The sequence below is a fragment of the Cydia splendana genome, chromosome 3 (genome assembly GCF_910591565.1).
Source record: "Cydia splendana chromosome 3, ilCydSple1.2, whole genome shotgun sequence".
Lineage (NCBI taxonomy): Eukaryota > Metazoa > Arthropoda > Insecta > Lepidoptera > Tortricidae > Cydia > Cydia splendana.
This window is the reverse complement of record NC_085962.1, coordinates 20945489-20966584: the sequence shown is the minus strand read 5'-3', so window position 1 is coordinate 20966584 and position 21096 is coordinate 20945489. Positions and strand designations below refer to the sequence as shown.

The following is a 21096-nucleotide window of genomic DNA, read 5'->3' as shown; positions in this document are numbered from 1 at the left end:
AATTGTAGCTTAGCTCTCGCTTCTATTAGCACAATTGATCAAGGGAAGGCACCTACAGTAGAGCACTTGTTGTATTACCTCTGCGGGCGCGGCCTCTTCCGTGTCCACGACGTCGGGCAGCGCCTCGGCCGCCTCGCGCACCTCGCACGACTGGTCCGCCTCGGCCAGGTCGCCGTTGTGCATCTCCGAGCAGTCGAGCAGGTCCACCTTGTCCTCCCTAGAGCGCGGGCTCGCCTCGCCCGGCTCCGCGTCCACGTCCACGTGCACGTGGGCCGGCCACATGTCGTAGGGGCAGGCGTGCAGCGCGCCCGCCACGTCCTGCAGCGGCGGCTCGCCCGGCGGGCCCGCCGAGTCCCCGTCCCCGCCGCCGCCGCCACCTGACATCACCAGCGGCAGGCTCTCGATAATGTCGTTCGATACGCTGCAGACGGTCATACCCTCGTATTTAGATAGGAACTCGAGCAGCCTCTTCTTAGATATCTGGGGTCGTCTACCGTCGAGGCCCCCGTTTAAAACGTGCGTCGCGAGAGAGTCCAACAGCTCGGGGGTGCATATTTCTTCGCTTTTTAGTAATAGAAAGCGAACAATATTGTTGCCGAAGTGGGGGGCGGTCGAGCACCCGGCCTGCGCGGAGGGAGCGCGGTCGGCGGAGTCGCCCTCGGCGGCCGGCCCGGCCTCCTCGCGGCCGCGCTCGCCCGGCCGGCTCTCCGGCGCGGGCCCGTACTGGGACAGGACGCCCCGAATGGACCGGAGGACCCTCTGCCGCAGCGGGTCCGAGCTGATCAGCTGCAGCTCCTTGAACAGCTGAATGAGGAAGTCGGGATGGGACTCGTTGACGCCGATGAGGGTCGTCACCTCGGAGTAGACGTTCTCCCGGAGGAGATCGAAGAGCTTCGAGGTCGCCTTGTCGGCGACGTCGCGGCGGGCGGAAGCCAGGTTGGGGTTGTCGGGGAGGTTGAGGTCGTCGGGGAGGTGCAGGTTGTCGGGCAGGTGGAGGTTGTCGGACAGGCGGAGGTTGCCGGCTGCGGCGGGCGCGGCGCGCGAGTTCTTGGCGGGCAGCTTGGAGCAGGACTTGCGCTTGTCGGCGGCGTGCAGGTTGTTGGAGTGCGGGTGGGCGTGGTGCAGGTTGAGCACGTCGGGCGCGGCGCGGCGCTTGTCGGGCGGCGGGGGCGGCGGGGGCGGCGGCGGCGCGCGGCGCAGCGCGTTGTGGCTGCGCGACGCGAGCGGCTGCGGCGCTCCCGCCGGCGCCGGCCCGCCGAGGTGCCCGTCCGCGTTGCTCTTGCAGTTCGCCGACAGCAGGTTCTGCCGCGAGTAGCTGGAAACATTGCGAGCTAAAGTACCATCCGGCGCAGGGACAATTATGCATAATCTGTTTTTAGTTTAGGTTATAGTGTAGTAAATGAAGCAAGTTGTTGTATGGAGACCCATGCATTAATTTCTCAGTCGATGAAATTTAGCTTTGTTATTGTATAGTATGAGCCGAGACTAACATTATAAATATCCAAAAAAAAAACACTCCTAAGTTAGGTAAAAACACAAATCTGATTATATATTGAACCGAGTAATTCCTCAGTCCAAAATTATTTTACAAAATAAGTTATTTGTATCAGTATGTGATACTAGAAAAAAATCTAAAAGTTTTGTCAAACATGAGAATATTTTTTTATGATACTTCCTTTTTTTTTGACGCTCATTTTCATCGGAAAATTGCTCTGTCATTTTTTTCTTCTTATATGATCTTAGAATATAATTTGGCGCAGTGGGTAAAAAAATCCAAAAAAAATGCGTATCGAAATGTATGTATTATAGAACTATTAAAAACTGAGAGTGGAAAATTTTTAGATTTTCATTTTGTAGGTATAAAACGGCAATAAAATGGCATTCCAGTGAAAAAATTAGACTGAGCAATTTTCCGGTCCACGACACGCCAAAAAATTTTATTTTATTAATACTGGTATTTCTGCTGGGATATTTTTTTGATATTACATATATTGTTGCAATACGTTACATGAATATGTCCGGTGAAGAAAGTTTGAACGGAGCATTTTTCCGTAAAAATATATTAACGATTTAAGACTTTAGGTATTTACTTTAATTCTATTATTATTATTCTTTGGAAATTTATACAATACTTTTTATTTATTGATACTTTATCATACTGTAAAGTTTTTTCTGGCTGAGGAATTACTGCGGGGTCCACTACCTTTATTTACTACACTATTAGCAAAATACAAAACTCGAGAGCGACCGCCTTTGTGCAAAATATGTACCTGATACCGCCCAAAAGTGACCATAAGTTAGGTAACAGAAGAAACCATCGATTAAGTATTTCGCTCTTTTAGGGTTCCGTAGTCAACTAGGAACCCTTATAAGGCAACGTGTAGCAAGCAAGAGTGGCAAGTAAAAGCGTTTCGCTCTAAAAAGAACAAGCAGTCTAAGGCTGCCTTTCCACTGAGGCAGAAATGAGAGAAGACGTGCGGAAACCAAAACAATGGCATCGGTTGTAAACCAGCGGAGCGGGGAAAGGAACCGAGTCGGCCAAGTATTGTAATAAATAGTTATTAGTCTTATAGTATTTTTCAAACTGGATAGGCTGATAGGTACGCTCCATACAATTTATAACCTGACAATGCTAAATTAGGCCCAGCTTGGTGTGAATAAATTTTGAGAGCCTTGGGAGATACATTTTACCTTGGATTGACATAACCACTTGATGTAGAAGGAACCCAGCGTCAATCACAATGTCACTACCAGCAAGGTTGTTGTGGATCAGACACTGGTGAAAAAAAATTCGGCTTTTAACACAAAATATCTTAAGGTACTTTCGGATCCTCAGATTTAAATTTTTATCATGAGAGAAAATTTTCCGTCGGATGTACCCTTTTTGAAATTCAAACAAAAAACTGAAAAAGGGCAAAACTTTTTCCACAACTCCCATGGAGCAAACTCGGATTACGTTAATTTAGAAACAAATGAAGACGATTTCTAGCTTGCTGGGAATTAATTCCTGGAAAAAATCTAATCACCTAATTTGATTGACCTAAATGGCGCAAAATTGTATTGAATTGACATCTATCAGCGTATAAGTAGAGAGAATATGTCTGTACTGGCACAGCTGCTAAAACGCCGCGTTTGTAACGCTGAATTATATGGTTGCGCAAAAAAATATTTTGAGCAATAACACGTGGTGAGAAACAGGTTATTGGATGGGCGGCATTATCGTCATCAAAGAATTGCGGGCCAGCTCGTTAACGGCGCCGTTGACGCCCCAGTTTACGCCCCCCGTTGACGACCACCATATATACGTGCGGCGTGAACGGCGCCGTTAACGAGCTGGCCCGCAATTCTTTGATGACGATAATGCCGCCCATCCGATGACCTGTTTCTCACCACGTGTTATTGCTTAAAATATTTTTTTGCGCAACCATACAATTCAGCGTTACAAGCGCGGCGTTTTAGCAGCTGTGCCAGTACAGACATATTATCTCTACTAGCGTACCCTTTCAGTTTGGAAAATACTATAGTGGAAGCATCTTTAAACACGTTTTGAGATTAATACCGGTTGTAAGTACATCACTATTTAGGAAATGCAAAGAACAGGCAACACACGAATTGAAATTTTAGTATTAGGATATTAAAACAAGGTTTGGGGTACCTAGTTATTAGAAGTGGTCATATGTGGTGTTTCCAGGCAACTGGTATCGCATTGTCAATAGGTACGGGTGATTTCTTATTGAAACCATATGGCAGTAACGCCTTATTAACAACAGACAATAGGTTAGCTTTTGCTTGAAAATATCATATAGCCTCGTAAGGCCCAATGTGCGTTACAATTTACAATGTACACTTTGTTTCAATCTAATTTGCACCTTTCAAAAGCCAAATAAAGTAGCATATCTTTTGTAAATAAACGAAAGTCACCCTAATCTACTATACAACAAGGTTCAAATTAAAAATAGGGAAACTTTGTATGGTAGGCCTTACGAGGATAAACCTACAGAGAAGTTTAGAAGAAAATAACTGCAAACGAGTTGCTTCAGCTACAGTTAGGTACTTTATTAAGTATATTACAACTACAAACTTAAAAACTCAAAAGTTATTTCACAATGGAACACAATTCTCACCAATGTCGATGGAAATATATCTACTAAAACATTATTTAACTATAACTAAGATTTAAATATAACTTGTTTATGTATCAAATCTAGTATCTGAAAAGAGAAAAATAATTATCATGAACTTACATACATAATATGTAAATGTAGAGTAAAAATAAACATATATTATATAAGAAATAAAACACCAAGAACTTAGCCGCCGCCATATAATTGAATTTAAGCAAGTATAAGGTAGCAGTGTAGTACCTCTATTTTATTTATTTGTTTTAAAAAAAGGGTACCTTGGATTGTATGATGGCGGCTAAGTGCTTATGCCTCTTAAACGATGTGCACGTACCTTCTGAAGTTATCCCAGTAGTTGTTGGCGCGGTTGCCGGGAGCCACTTGGTTGTTCAGCGTGTGGGACGCGGTCTCTGCGCGCCAGCGCTCTTCAAGCTGTGTAATATTAATATAGACTTAGCAAGTTACGTTACGACAAGTTTTCTTTCAGACTTAAGTATACTGAGCCATTTTGGCGACACGGTTTTCTGCTGCGTAACCTATTTAGGTGAATTCGATAGATACCCACGGAGCCGCCGAAATATGACACTTCGGCCAGATACAGCCATACTCAACCTGCGGCTCGCCGGCACAGAATAAATAATATGTTGTGGGTACTAGGTACAAAAGGTTCACTCTCGTAACAAAACGCGTCTATTATGACTATTATGAGAGATACAAGCACAAGCGCGAGCAGGCGTCCGTTCCATGTACCATAGCGGTGCGCGGCAACTACTACTGCTAGACACTAAAACTGGTGTTGCCGCGTGTACTTGTAGCGACGCGACGAAATCGCGGAGTGAGCCACGCCTGCCGCCGGGCTGTTATGGGTGGTCCGCCAGCGCCAGGTGATCCTGGTTAAGAGACATTGCCTTGCCATCCGAACGTCACCTTACTCACCTTTAAGCAAATTCATCTTGCAGCTCGGGGCTACAAGGCCAAACAGTCTTTGTGGCCCTCATAAAAAAGGTTGATGAGTATGGCTGGGCCAAAAGATGAATGTAGACAAGAGTATAGTTACAAGAGAGAGGTGTTCCCTGAGCGCGTGCAGCTCGCGCTGCTGCTGCAGCAGCTGCTGGCAGCACCACGCGGCCCACAGCCCGCAGCCGCAGCCCTGCACCATGCCGCCCGCTGCGTATACACACATTACGTTATACTTACAAGAGAGAGGTGTTCCCTGAGCGCGTGCAGCTCGCGCTGCTGCTGCAGCAGCTGCTGCCAGCACCACGCGGCCCACAGCCCGCAGCCGCAGCCGCAGCCCGGCACCATGCCGCCCGCTGCGTACACACACATTAAGGCTCAGTTTCATCTGGTCGAAAGTGCGGGGTAAAAGAGATTTCCATAAATCATGCTACAGGTAAAGTATTTTTTACATGTTCATGTGACCAGCTGACGCTCTTTCTACCGCGATACAACCGGCTGACGATTTTTTTATTCACTATAGCATCTAAACTATCATCTGACAAAGTATCAGTCGGAAGGCGATGACTGAAAAAAAATTTTTTTTTGTTAATTTATCAACTGACGGTCTTTCCACCGCGATATAATCGGCTGACTATTTTTTTAATTCATGATAGCATCTACACTATCATCTGACAAAGTATCATCCGGGAGGCGATGACTGACGATATATGCTCCCGGCCCGCGGTCTATAATGTTTGGTCGAAGATGGTTTGATAATGTATAGAATTAATTATATAATGAAGGTTTTATTTTCAGTAAAAAAAAATGTAATGTTTTTTCTGGCAACCATATATTTTGTTATGAGAACTGCAAGTTAATAACGATATTGACTACTTTGAGTAGCAATGATTTCTGGCTCACCATAGGGCATCATCATATTGAAGGGCATGGAGGGCGGGAAGGACATCTGCGGCGTGCCCATCAGCCGCTCCATGGTCTGCGAGTGGCTGTTCTGGGTGAACTGGTTCGTGCGCATATCCTGGAACAAGGGAATAAGCAGACCCCGTTGTCACAGTGTAGAAAGTAATAGTGGACCGACGCATTTGCTGTTTGCGTAAATGCTGTCCGCACACAAACACAGTAGGGTTGTCACAGACTTTTACACACCAACACAAACAAACCAAACATTTCAAATAAGACACGCTAGCCCTGTAAGTAGTACCGAGCTACTAACAACAGCTCGCCCATACAACCATTTCCAGTCGCCGTTACGACGCGGTGTTGACACATCTTGTGTCGACACCGTCTGTTTCGGTCACAATTCCAGTCGCAGAGTCGTCGCCGTGTCGACACTGTTACCAGAAATGGGGAAGGGTCGACACATGACACAAAGTGACATAAAGTGTGGTCGCCGTGTGCACACATTGTTTCGAGTTTGCGACTACTTTATGCGAAAATCATTCGTTCATTCGTTCATTTTGTTCCTGTCAAATGGAAACTGTCAGATGGAAAAATACTTAAATAAAAATAAGTGACATTAATACGCCATCTCATGGTCTAATAAAACATGGTCTTCTATTCCCAGAGTGACACGGGCCTACGTCACAATAACATTGCCACTTTATTGCAACATAACATGTTACATGGGTACATTATACCTATGGTTAATAAGTTAAAATATTTCTTTACAATTTTATAATTTTCATTTATATGTTTTTTATCTTAAATTTTACAATAACACGTCATTTTTAATTATTCGTTAGCAATATCTTCCGATTCACGAAAGAAATTTCAGACGTTCGGGTAATTCTGTTTACATTACTGGCAACACAGGATAGCGCTGTCACATTTGACAATTCGGATCTAGATAACTTCATGCCCTGACCGTCATCCTTGTCGAACGCGTGTTAATTGTTATTTCCTTCTCGCTCAGTGTCAGCAGTCGCAGTGTTTTCCAAACTTTTCACGTCGTAAGCTTGGTAATTAATGTGTAACTGTGAATTAGTTTTTCAAACGTTTGTCTTGTATAGATAAATAAAGTTTAATTTAATACATTAGATTTGTTTTATTTTACTATGTTTCTACATGAATAACTTAAAATTAATGCCGTTAAAATAATTTTCACCGTTGGTTAAAATTCTCCCACATTTTAAAGTTTGAGAACCTGTAAACAGCATGATGACGTAGGCCCGTGTCAGTTAGGTCATACGCGAATCTCGGAATAGAGTACCAGGTGGAGTATATTATTATACCATGCGCCATCTCTAAAACGGATTACAAGACGTAATTATATATTGTTTGCATTTATATTACAATAGGACTTAAATTATTATGGGGAATTAAACTGCTCGAGTGATTTGATAAACTAAGTGTAATATAATCAACGCGCCACCACATTGTTTTAGTTTAGCCGGAAATGAAATTGTTTACTTCTCAGTGCCTGTGTTCATAACTATATTATTTGAAGCATTTTTAGTACTTCGATGCGTATACTATACTTAAATAACAGAAATAACGCTTTACATACTACGAAACTTGTTAATTATGATGTATAAATATGGTTTAAGGCTGAGAAATATTGCAGTCACAAAGTAGTCGCAATGTTTCGACTTTGTGTCGACTCTGTGTTGACACATGACACGCGCTGTCAAAAGTAATAACAAAGTTACTGGTATGTTACTGGATTTGCAAAATGGCTCCTTGTGTTGATTTGTTTTCAGATATTCTCAAAGTGTAAAAATGCCGTGGTCAGAGATGGGCATTAATCGATTAACTGTTTATTCGACTAATTATTGGAATAAAAAAAGTTAATTCTCAAATTTTAATCGCGATTAGTTTAGTCGACCTAACATAGATTGAAATTGAATTAATCTGAATATTAATCGAATAAATTATCGATTAAATCTCGATTGAAAGTTGACAGGGGGCCATTTTTGTACGTAAAAATAATAGAAATGTCTTGCATGCAGATGGTAGCAAAACACTTTGTCATAAAAGTCGAGATGGGTGTCGATATATAGATTTTAGGGAGTGCCGATTTCGAAAATAATGACCATTTTGGAATCCGAAATGGCGGCCATGCACTGTGTCATAAAAGTCGTCATGGATGTCGTTTTATACGTTTTAGGGGGCCCCAATTTTGAAAATGATGACCATTTTGAAATCCAAAATGGCGGCCATGCACTATGTCATAAAAGTCGTCATGGGTGTCGTTTTATAGGTTTTGGGGGGCGCAGATTTAGAAAATGGTAACCATTTTGGATTCCAAAATGGCGGCCATGCACTATGTCATAAAAGTCGTCATGGGTGTCGTTTTATAGGTTTTAGGGGGCGCAGATTTCGAAAATGATGACCATTTTAGATTCCAAGATGGCGGCCATGCACTATGTCAAGTCGTCATGGATGTCGTTTTAAAGGTTTTAGGGGGCCCCGGTTTAGAAAATGATGACCAGTTTGACATCCAAAATGGCGGCCATGCACTATGTCATAAACGTCGTCATGGGTGTCGTTTTCTAGGTTTTGGGGGGCGCAGATTTAGAAAATGATGACCATTTTGGATTCCAAAATGGCGGCCATGCACTATGTCATAAAAGTCGTCATGGATATCGTTTTATAGGTTTTAGGGGGCGCAGATTTCGAAAATGATGACTATTTTGGATTCCAAGATGGCGGCCATGCACTATGTCATAAAAGTCGTCATGGATGTCGTTTTATAGGTTTTAGGGGGCGCAGATTTCGAAAATGATGACTATTTTGGATTCCAAAATGGCGGCCATGCACTATGTCATAAAAGTCGTCATGGATGTCGTTTAATAGGTTTTGGGGGGCGCAGATTTCGAAAATGATAACATTTTCAATTTCAAAATGGCGGCAATGCACTATGCCATAAAAGTCGTCATGGATATCGTTTTATAGGTTTTAGGGGGCGCAGATTTCGAAAATGATCACTATTTTGGATTCCAAGATGGCGGCCATGCACTATGTCATAAAAGTCGTCATGGATGTCGTTTTATAGGTTTTAGGGGGCGCAGATTTCGAAAATGATGACCATTTTGGAATCCAAAATGGCGGCCATGCAGTATGTCATAAAAGTCGTCATGGCTGTCGTTTTATAAGTTTTAGGGAGCGCAGATTTCGAAAATAATAACTATTTTGGAATCCAAGATGGCCGCCATGCACTATGTTAAAAGTCGTCATGGATGTCGTTTTATTGGTCATGGTCATCAATTTCGAAATCTGCACACCTGTTTCAAATAAGGTATCGGTAGATGCATCCTAGTAAGTCAACAACATCTATATCTACTATCGAAATGTACTTTTGATAGTACTTATGTAGTAGTACGAAATGTAATCTGAAAGGAATCAAGTAATATATATTCCTGTACCTAATGAAGAATCGACATTGATTTCTATTACTAGTAATTGTAGTATTCGAAAAATTGATTCCTGATTCCTCAAATGGAATTGTACTTAGTAATTCGGTATTGTTAGATTACAAAGTAATCTAGGAATCGGTAATCAGATTACAAAGTAATTTCAAGTAATCGTGGAATCAGGAATCAATTACCAAATGCCCATCTCAGACTAAGTAGCACTGCATTCAATTGATCTGTTTGGCAAACCGCGAGTTCACAGTTCGGGGCGAACTACTATATGTATAGGTTTTAGGGTGTGCAGAATTCGAAAATGATGACCATTTTGGAAACCAAGATGTCTACCGTACACTTTGTCATAAAAGTCGTCATGGATCTCGATTTATAGGTATTAGGGAGTGGAGAATTCGAAAATTATGACCGTTTTAGAATCTAAGATGTCTGCCATGCACGTTGGTCATGGTCATCATTTTCGAATTCTACTCTTCCTAACACCTATAAATCAACATCCATGACGGGTCATATGACAAAGTGCACGGCAGACATCCTGGAATCCAAAATGGTCATCCTTTTCGAATTCTGCACTCCCTTAAACCTATAAAACGATATCCATGACGACTTTTATGACAAAGTGCACGGCAGTTATCTTGGATTCCAAACTGGTCATCATTTTCGAAATCGGCACTTCCTAAAACCTATAAAACGATATTCATGACATGGTCTAATAAAACATGGTCTCCATTCCCAGAGTGACACGGGCCTACGTCACAATAACATTGCCACTTTATTTCAACATAACATGTTACATGGGTACATTATACCTATGGTTAATAAGTTAAAATATTTCTTTATAATTTTATAATTTTCATTTATATGTATTTTAGCTTAAATTTTACAATAACACGTCATTTTTAATTACTCGTTAGCAATATCTTCCGATTCACGAAAGAAATTTCAGACTTTCGGGTAATTCTGTTTATACTACTGGCAACACAGGATAGCGCTGTTGCACATTTGACAATTCGGATCTAGATAACTTCATGCCCTGACCGTCATCCTTGTCGAACGCGTGTTAATTGTTATTTCCTTCTCCCTCAGTGTCAGCAGTCGCAGTGTTTTCCAAACTTTTCACGTCGTAAGCTTGGTAATTAATGTGTAACTGTGAATTAGTTTTTCAAACGTTTGTCTTGTATAGATAAATAAAGTTTAATTTAATACATTAGATTTGTTTTATTTTACTATGTTTCTACATGAATAACTTAAAATTAATGCCGTTAAAATAATTTTCACCGTTGGTTAAAATTCTCCCACATTTCAAAGTTTGAGAACCTGTAAACAGCATGATGACGTAGGCGCGTGTCAGTTAGGTCATACGCGAATCTCGGAATGGAGTACCAGGCGGAGTATATTATTATACCATGATTCATGACGACTTTTATGACAAAATACGTAGCCGCCATCTTGGATTATAAAATGATCATCGTTATTTTGCACTCCCTAAAACCTATAAATCGACATCCGTGACGACGCAAGTTATCTTTATTTTCAGATCTAACAAATTGCTACAGAATACAAAGGACAAAAAAGAAGCGAGGAGGTAATGAAACAAGCAAAAATACAGATGATTCCTCGACGCAATTGGGTGATTCTTAAATTGTGTCCAGATTTTTTTGTCATAAAAGTTTTTATTTTTCACATATTACTCTCACAAGTTCCGTGACATTTCGACCTTGTAATTTTTTAAGTAAATGTTTTTGTTTATCTATGAGGATCTCACTAGAATAATATAATCAAGGTATGTTTATATGAGCGGTGGTAGCCGAGTGGATCTGACGTCCGACTTTCAATCCGGAGGTCGCGGGTTCAAATCCTGGCTCGTACCAATGAGTTTTTCGGAACTTATGTACGAAATATCATTTGATATTTACCACTAGCTTTTCGGTGAAGGAAAACATCGTGAGGAAACCTGCATACATCTGCGAAGAAATTCAAAGGTGTATGTGAAGTCCTCAATCCGCATTGGGCTAGCGTGGGGACTATAGCCCAAGCCCTCTCGCGCATGAGAGGAGGCCTGTGCCCAGCAGTGGGACGTATATAGGCTGAAATGATGATGATGATGATGATGATGATGATGTTTATATTTGATGATTGAAATAGTAACGCAAAAAATATATATATTTGTGTCTTATATTACTGCCGAAGACTTTTATTTTACCTTTTCCTTCTACACAAGTTTGGCCAAGTAATAAGAATTTAGGGCTCTCAATTTTATTTTGAATTCTACAACAGTAAAGCTACGAGGCCATGTTTGGTATCGTTTTCGTATAAATTCGCAGTACCAAATTTAGTTAAGGTATCACATTGACACCATTCCGAAGTAAAAACATATAAACTTATTAAAATACTTTCTTTTAAACTCCTCTTCACGCTTAAACTGCTGAACAGTTTTAATTTAAATTTGGTACACATATATTTTGAGTCCCGAGACAGGACATAATAAGTTATCTCAAAAATCATCCTTTAAAGGTGTGAAATGAGGTGTAGGGGGGAATTCAGAATTGACTTCCTGAAGTTAATACTGTTTAAGTTTAGGTTTGAAGTCATGTTTTTTTATCATTTTTAACTAAATCAAAGATGTAGACCATCCCAAATTTCATATAAATCGGTTCAGCGGTTATTGATTTCCCGTACAAATTTCCACGCCACTTTTCACACCTTCAAAAGATGATTTTGGTTATAAGATCTATCCTATGTCCTGTTCCGAGACGCAAACTATTTCTATACCAAATTTCAACGAAATCGGTTCAACGGTTAAGCGTCAAGAGGAGTTTCAAAAAAACCGGCCAAGTGCGAGTCGGACTCGCGTATTAAGGGTTCCGTACATTAAGTCCGACTCGCGCTTGACTGCACATTTCTAATAGGTTTTCCTGTCATCTATAGGTAAAGAACTATTTTGTGTATTCAGACGGACATACATACAGACGCACGAGTGATCCTATAAGGGTTCCGTTTTTTCCTTTTGAGGTACGGAACCCTAAAAAGATTTATTTATTTTGTGGAATGGTGTCAATGTGATACCTTAAATGGATTCAGCACCCCAGATTTATACGAAAACGATACCAAACACGGCCTAGCACCTTCACTGATATAGATATATCAAGATAAAATTGAGAGCCCTAAATAAACTTTCAAGAGCGGATATCTCAAAAACTATTCAACATATCGAAAAAATTGACTGAATAAACTTGTAACAAATTAAATTAACTTTCATTTTGTATAAGTGGCCATGTCGCTGAGATGCATAGTTTCCGAGATATAATCGAAAAACCGGAAAATGGGACCTTCAAAGCCCCCTCTCTCCCCCCCGCTCAAGGGCTACGGCCGGGGACTTTTGATATGTTCACCTCCTAACTTGTCAAACCAAGTTACGGAGTCAAAAATTGTGTTCCGAGCATATCCCTCTACAACTTTTGGAGCATTCGTTGCCTATAAGTAGCTTATTGCATTTCTTTAAAAACTTTTCTGTAAAAGGTTGACGGGTGTTGGGTGTTTATATGGTTTCGGTCGATTACTATCATTTGCATTGCCCATGATGACTTACTAGAATTACGAGCACACGAGACACTAATAGTAGTTTGACAAACCTTGGTTTTCAAGAGGTATTTTATATTGACATTTGCTGTCACAAATTTGCTGTCAGATTTAGTCGCAAACCGCACGCAAAGTGCACACAAATGTGTCGACACCTTGTTACGGAAAAGTGTAGACACGGCGACGACACTTTGTTTCGAAACAATTCTAGACACATTGTGTGGACTCTGTTACGACACATCTGACATTTAGTTACCACTTTGTGATTCTGCGACTGGAATGGTTATATGGGCGGGTGTCCAGTTATTTAAAGCTTTGTGTTTTGTTTACCTGGTTAGTTTTATTCGTATTATTCCAATACGGTGGCGGCATGTTAGGGTACGGCATATTGATCGGGTTGTCAACTGAAAGCAAATAGAAATATTATTGAAGTGAAAACTTCTTTAGCGGCGCTGGGCACTTTTTGAGGTGGGGAATGATAAACTCGAGACAGCGTAAGGCGGTCACGTGACCGTAACGTTTAGATGGCATTTAAATCAATAAAGAAAAACTCAATGACATTACATGAAAAAGGTTCTAATCTTGTACGGGTTGAAATACGAGGATCTCACAGTTACATTCTAACTTTATATCACTCAAATATAATTCAATAAAGCTACATCTTGATGAAATCGATAATAAAAGTGAACTCTAGTACTGGTGAATAAAACTCAAAATATCATGACCATATTTAGATGCGAGCTCTGCAAGGTAACTTTATAGTCCAGTCATTATATAAAAAAAACCGACCCTACCCGTGAATAATCAGTTCTTGGATTTTTATTTCGTAGGTCCCTCGAGGGGGTCACTGGGAGTGTAAATTCAAAAAGTAGACTGAATCAGGCTCCTGTGTATATTCGAAAAACGGTTTTTCTTGAATAACTCGGCCATTTTTGATTTTACAGTAAAACCGTGAGGACAAAAATTGTAGGAAATTTGATTCTCTACAAGTTTGGTCTTCACAATTTTTCTTCTAGGATCGATATTTTGGAAATTAAATTTGAAAAAAGCGACTGAACTATTACAATTTTTATTCGAACTCTAAACAATTAACGCTACAAATTTGAATTTCGAATTTTAAACAAGCTCACTGACCAGCAATTTCGGAACTAAAGTATTTCAATAGAAAGGAGGATGGGTCAATTATACATAGTGCTGCAGACATTTTGGACTAGTCATTGAGTTTTCACTTCTGTCGGCACTCCCGGAGTGCAACCCGTTGTTTTTTTTTATTGACTCTCACCACAATCTCACCTAAGGTAAGTGCGGTGGTCTAGGATGGAGCACGCTTACCGAAGGGGGTATTCCACCTGTCCAATATGTATTGCGTCTCACATTTTGCTTAATGAGAGAGTTAGACGAAATGACATTGGACAAAGAAATTGGACAGGTGGAATACATACTACCTATTAAGGATTATAGGAAGACTGTTTGGAATTTGTTTTTCGCTCTTTTCTTTTAACTATTATAATAATCAAAAAATCATACGAACGGGCATAGCATAGATAACATAAGTACATAATTATGTAAAAATATTTTCCATAATACCAATATCCAGGTAAGATTTTCTTTTTCTATTATGGCTTTTGGAACGTTAGCCAATGTCAAGTTGTGAAGGTATAGTCGATGTTTGTATTGAAAAGCGGTCGTCCATTTTTCTCTTAACCCTTTACCAGGCTAAGGGATATACGGGTGTGGCCTGTAATACGAACAAAAAAATTTACTGTAGGCTGTACTCATACTGACCAAAATTTGTTCAGCAACTTTTAAAAATAACATGTGGTTTGATTTTTAATACACTTTAAAGTTTATTCTAAGACGCAATGTATTGCGAATTTTGTTATGTTTAAGGCGTGACAAGCAACGTCAATCACAATGATATGGCGTGGCGATGGCGTCCATTGAAGATAATATTTATTTTGTATGAAAAATAGGGACTCTAAATACTTCATAATTTTTAAAAGTTGTTGAACAAAAGTGTCATCGTTTGAGGAGTACAATCTATGTTTTAATTATTTGCTCGTGTTACAGGCCACACCCGGTATATCTCCCACATATGGCACTTCGAACATGTGTTCTATTTTCGATGAGTAAGACTGACATTCGACTGATTTGATGTCAGCCTGGTAAATATTTTTTGATATGGCTCCTCTACACGATGGGCCAACGCCGGCCACTCCAAGGGACGCATTTATGCGTTAGAGGGAGCAAGTGATATTGCTATCTCATTCTACCGCATGGCTGCGTCCCTTGGAGTGGCCGGCGTTGGCCCATCGTGTAGAGGAGCCAATATACTTGGTCAAGCAAATCTTGTCAGTAGCAAAAGGCGGGAAATTTGAAAAATCGCGGGTTAGCAACACATGTTTTCGAATAATTACAAAATCGCGTGTCATCGTCGATCGTGAATGACAGCCATCATCTTGTTTGTTTACATTCTGAATCGTTGCTTTTTCAAGAGAAATTTCTACTGTCACCATTAAATACCAATATATGTATTAAATAAGATTGTGCATGAACTGGAGCAAAGTCAAGGTGCCTACAATGTACAATCATGCTCGTTGACCGAGAATATTTGTAAAATTTGAGGTTATGATAAATTGTTTGGTTCGATGTACATTGCTGCTTTTCTTAGCGCAATACTGCTCTTTGAGTGTTACCCTACTTCACTTTGCTCTACATTGCTACTGACATACTTTGCTTAACAGACTATATTATACAAATCACATTGATGCTTACCATTTTGAGAAATAGGCGGGACCAAGTTGATGTTTGACGGCTCCGCTCTGGGCTCGTGCCTCAATGAATGGCTCGAGTTGTTCGACTGTGGTACCTGGACACAATTAAATAATGCTTACATATAAAGGAAAAGTGGAAACTCACCGTATCCGGCGAGATTTCAACTCGCGACTCCGGGATACCAGTCCGTCGCTATACAAAATGAGCTACCAAAATTAGCCAAAATAATATAGTTATGGCATGTATAGAAATGTTGGTCATTAAGTATAGTTTGGCCTTCTCATAGCCTCATTTTTCATTTCTGCCTACTACTAAAAAGTCCCAAGTGCCACATCAAAACAGTAGGCGTCTTGTTCTTCCCCGTCAAAGCTTGGCAGGCAACAATAACCCGACTAACTTTTACGTAGGTTTTTTTTGTTATGCTTTTATGTAGCAATTTTAAAAGGTCTCATTATTTTTTCCTCATCGCGTATGTTCTGTGCGCCTGAAGAAGATAGAATATGGATATACTTGCTTTACGATAAATGTCGAAAAAAAAATGGTGTCACTTACATTGTTATCTTCAGACAGACGATCTTGGGTTTGTCTGCGGCGAGCTCGACTCCTCTGGTTCGATTTGGTCCGCGATGCGCTGTTATAAATATTCGAATCTTAAAGTAAAATGCTAGGAATAGCTCAGGTATTTATTATCATTATTATCAAACATAAGCATATGCTTATGGTGGGGCTAACGCAAAATTGTAGTTTTAATATTGAATTTGTACACGTTTTTATCATACACACATGCCATTTAGGCATGGCATGTGTGTATGTGTGTTACCTGTCGCTGTCGCTGCAGCAGGCGCTGGCGCGGCGCGACGGCAGCGTGGCGGTGCTGAGGCCGCCCTGCGGACACACCTACACATATAAATAATATATCTATTACAATATATACATCTAGTTGGGAAATGTCTCATCAGATCGACGTGATCCCGAACTTAGCGATGCATGCACTATAACTAAGGACCCAAAATTCATAGCGATAGGACTAATAAATGCCCTTACTGGGATTCATACTATAGCACAGGGATGGCTAGCTGGAGTTCGCTGCAAACAAATCTCGAGCATATAATATACAAATGGGCGAGCGATGCGAAGCAGTTTAATAACACCAGTCTGGCAATCCTTATTTTGGCCGAGGTCAATTTTATTTAGTCTAGTCTCAAAAAAATGCTCCATGATAAGAAGAGGATTGCTATGAAATATATCATAAAAATATATTTAGCGCATATTTGAGGGTGGTATTCCACCTGTCCAATGTGTATTTTGTCTCAGATTTTGCTTAACGAGAGAGTGAGACTCAATGACATTCGACCAAGATATTGGATGGAATACCACCCTGAAAAAGACAGGAAATTTTAAGCGAGCTTCATGACACGATCAAATATTTACCCTGAAGTTGTCAGTGTCTCTGGAGTTTTGAGAGTCCAAAAGTATCTGCTCCGACCGTGAATCAGGTTCTTCTTGTTCACTGAAATAGCATAACCAATAAAATATTTATTAAAATCAATTGAATAGAAAAGAAACAATGACTTTTGTTTAACAGATTAGGGTATTAGGCGTAAATATCATTGGAGAAAATTCATACTGTACCCATTAGGGCGTTAGCCTGGGCGGGTGCACGCACGCGGGTGCCATTCTTCTTTTTCCTCGCGTTCCCGGCATTTTGCCACGGCTCATGGGAGCCTTAGGTCCGCTTGGCAACTAATCCCAAGAATTGACGTAGGCACTAGTTTTTACACGAGGATGTCATTATTGTAGGTAAAATCGCGCCATCTAGCGGACGCCCTTAGAAGATTAATCAAATCTTACCTATTGTAGGACTGGTTGATACCAGTAATGATGGAGCCGGTACACGAGTCCGCCATCATTTTTTGAGCTTCTGCATTTCCAAATAGTACTTTCTGCAACAACATACGTCGGAATTTAAGGTAAAAACAATGAAATTATATCGCGGTGTTTGTGTAATTAAATATGTAGTACTTTCGAAAAAAAAAAGTATTAATATTATTTTAGACGGATAACTCATGTATTATAACTTCAGCCAGGGGACAGTATTAGATCAGTTTGTTAGAAGAAATGGTCCATTATGTTTACCGTGTTTACCTATGAACTTCAATTCAAACCCCGGTTTCATGAGTGACCCAGGGGAACGTAAGCATGGCAATGAGCGTCAAGAAAAAAATGATTCGCCCATCTATTTCAGTTTATTATTAATATTCACTCAATGCAATGGTTTTAAGATAATAATGTGTAATGTGTGTGTGTGTACCTCCTTGTTGAGCAGCTTGTCGAGCTCGCGCTGCTTGTCGGCGAGCAGCGCGCGCAGCTGCAGCTGGCGGCGCTCGGCGGGGCCGGCCGCGGCCGCGTGCCAGCCGCGTGCGCTGCTGGTGGACGCCTGCTCGTTCACCTTCTTCTGCTTGCGCCGAGGCTCTACAAGTTTGTTGTCCATTTCATTTTTTTTAATCAACAGTCAACTATGATATTTTCTGAGGTAATTTATTTCCTTCGTGTTCCCAATCTCTTTCAATCCGCGGCGTTTAAAATTATCAGAGTATTGCCCCACGGCGTCCTATACTGTCTACGGCACACCTTAATATATTAAACAAAAGGTATTCGGCACTATTTTGAAAAAGTCTCGTGTCTCACACTGCTACTCAAAGTTGAAATGAAAGGCAGTAAAGTAACTCTGTATGCATCCCATACATAGATTTTTCTTATGATTGAAAGAACAATCTTGTTCTTTCATGAACAATCTTGTATCTACAAGTCCATATTTTTCAAAGTAGTGACGTATTGTTTCTTTTATGCAGTGCGTTTAGCTACCGAATCTCAACGAGTGCAAAAAACGAGACCGTTTAAAAAAAACAATCGTAAAAGTAACAGCTCATTCGGTTCTGTCGGTAAAGTTAGGTATAAACTCACCATTATTAGACAGCATATCTTTGATACGAGCTCTCTCGCCGACAATCTTCTCCGTCTCCATGCGAAGTTCTTGAGCTAGCTCTTGCAAAGAGGCAATGTTTGACTCGTGACCTGTTAAGATAGAACAAATTCAAATTCAAAATATATTTATTTCAGAAATTAATATTACAAGAGAGGCAGTACAGTGATCCCCACACTAGGCATGTGACGTGGGGATCTTAGCGAATTACAGAGTACCGACATGTCGCGGCTATTATTTTAACAGAGTATATTATAATTATTATTAAAGCTACTACATTAAAACTAAGAATTAAAAATTTAAACAATATCATAAGTATCATATTATCGAACGAGCGCGAAGGTCTCCGTTTCAGCTTGGGCAATATTTAATGGCACATCGCAAATTCTATCGATCTAATTTTTTATCTATACGTTATACCTCTCGCGTCGAATGGTGGTCCTCATCATAGTGAAATTTTTTGGAAGTTTAGCATATTAATGTATTTAGAAACGTAACATTTAAATAATAAAAATACGGTAAAACGTATTTTTGACCAAACGTTAGTGAAGCTCTGCGCTTTAGCTTGGGCAAAATGCTTTCGCATGTCCTTATGTTCTCTGGAGATCCCGTTTCTTAACTAATTCCTGTGAAATTTAGTGGGCAGGTTCGGTAGTTAGATAGAATTTTGCTGTCGTTAAATTTTTTGTAAAAAGTTATGAATGGTGGAAATTGGCATAAATTATTTAAGTGGCAGTAGGGTCGGTGGCACTTAAGACCATTGTGAGTTCGCTGTGATAATGACTCAAGGAAGCAACTATTTATTTATTAAATTTTATAAGCTTATGAAGCTTAGGGGAGGAGAGGCACGAATAACATCTTTGTGTCCCGGCTTATCTCGCCTGCACGTGGTCCTCCTCCTGTTTAACGGAAGAGATAGCAACAGAGAAGGAAAACTTGAAACAAACCCGCCAGCTGTTATGCACCTGCAGCCGATCCGACTCCGCGCGTATTGACTTGTCTTTCCCGCGGATCTAGTCGGTAAGGCCGAGAGAGAGCCACAGGTCTTGGGCAACCCTGTGTCTCTTCGTTTGTGTCCCAGGCGATGCAGTGTCTGTGGAGAGGAAACTTCACCCACGATGGTTTGCCGCGTGGAAAACAACACGGGGAGTGGCAGTGACCAGTAATAAGTCCAAACAGATAGGCGTAAGTTAGGACGCTAGGGGTCACTCCTGACAGTGGGAGGGTCCATCGTAGGCCCACTGATCAGTTACCGCCCGCTTAAGCCGGGCAGCCCCCGGTCAGTTAGGTACTGATCCGCCTCGGTGCCGGTTTGCTCCTTTTGGGTGTAGGGAGCACTAGCCTTCAACTAGACGACCGGCGTCGTAACGTACTTCACCTGCTGAACAGTCAAAAAGAAATAATACAACCCGCTTATCCATGCGCATTGCGACATGGAATGTCCGTACTATGAGGACAGGCCTCCCGGACACCGTGGGAGGCTCAAGTAACAGCAACGCATGCGACCAGCGTAAGACGGCTGTAATCAGCATGGAATTAGATAGGCTTAACATAGCAATAGCAGCCCTTTAAGAAACCAGGCTGCCTGATGAAGGCTCACTGCGCGAGGCGCAATACACGTTCTTCTGGAAAGGTAAGGGGGCTGATGCTGTTCGTGAGCACGGTGTTGGCTTCGCCGTTCGTAACGATTTGCTTAAAGCAATCGAAAAGCCTCGTGGCGTCTCCGAGCGCATAATGGTGTTGCGAGTTAACACAACCAGCGGCTACATTACAGTCATCTCCGCGTACGCTCCAACACTACCATCAACGGACGAGGCCAAGGACCAATTTTACGATCAGCTCCATGAAACAGTGCGCAGTGTAAAATCCTCCGATCGCCTGTATATACTAGGCGATTTTAATGCCAGAATCGGTCAAGACCGTGATGCGTGGCTGAACTGTATTGGTGAACATGGTATCGGCAAACAAAACGAAAATGGCCAGCGTCTGCTAGAGTTTTGTTCTAGAAACCTACTGTGCGTCACAAATACATATTTTAAGGGCAAATTATCTCGCAAGGTTTCATGGAAACACCCTCGCTCGGGTCATTGGCATCAGCTGGATATGATCCTCTCCAGAAAGAAAGACCTACGCGAAACACTCCACACCAGAACCTTTCACAGTGCAGAATGTAACACCGATCACTCCTTGGTGGTAGCGCGCGTTGCCTTCACTCAAAAGAAAATCCATTCGTCCAGACCTCCTGGTAAGAAGAAAGTAAATATTCTGAATACCAGGAATGACGAGATGGTCAGTGAATTTGGGGAGTTGGTAA

The 21096-nt window shown here is 41.2% G+C and overlaps 1 protein-coding gene across 1 annotated transcript in view; it reads right to left on the bottom strand.

Annotated features, from left to right (window-relative positions):
- Positions 1 to 21096, bottom strand: part of LOC134806909 (uncharacterized) — a 68777-nt gene that overhangs the window by 1018 nt on the left and 46663 nt on the right. Inside the window, exons 16-27 of the mRNA XM_063780333.1 lie at positions 18764 to 18874; positions 18111 to 18271; positions 17651 to 17742; positions 17231 to 17309; positions 16620 to 16696; positions 16352 to 16430; positions 15800 to 15893; positions 13355 to 13428; positions 5982 to 6099; positions 5319 to 5434; positions 4456 to 4553; positions 79 to 1315 (exon numbers count right to left, since the gene is read on the bottom strand). Coding sequence (XP_063636403.1) covers positions 79 to 1315; positions 4456 to 4553; positions 5319 to 5434; positions 5982 to 6099; positions 13355 to 13428; positions 15800 to 15893; positions 16352 to 16430; positions 16620 to 16696; positions 17231 to 17309; positions 17651 to 17742; positions 18111 to 18271; positions 18764 to 18874 — 2336 coding nt within the window. The remainder of the gene's footprint in view (positions 1 to 78; positions 1316 to 4455; positions 4554 to 5318; positions 5435 to 5981; positions 6100 to 13354; positions 13429 to 15799; positions 15894 to 16351; positions 16431 to 16619; positions 16697 to 17230; positions 17310 to 17650; positions 17743 to 18110; positions 18272 to 18763; positions 18875 to 21096) is intronic.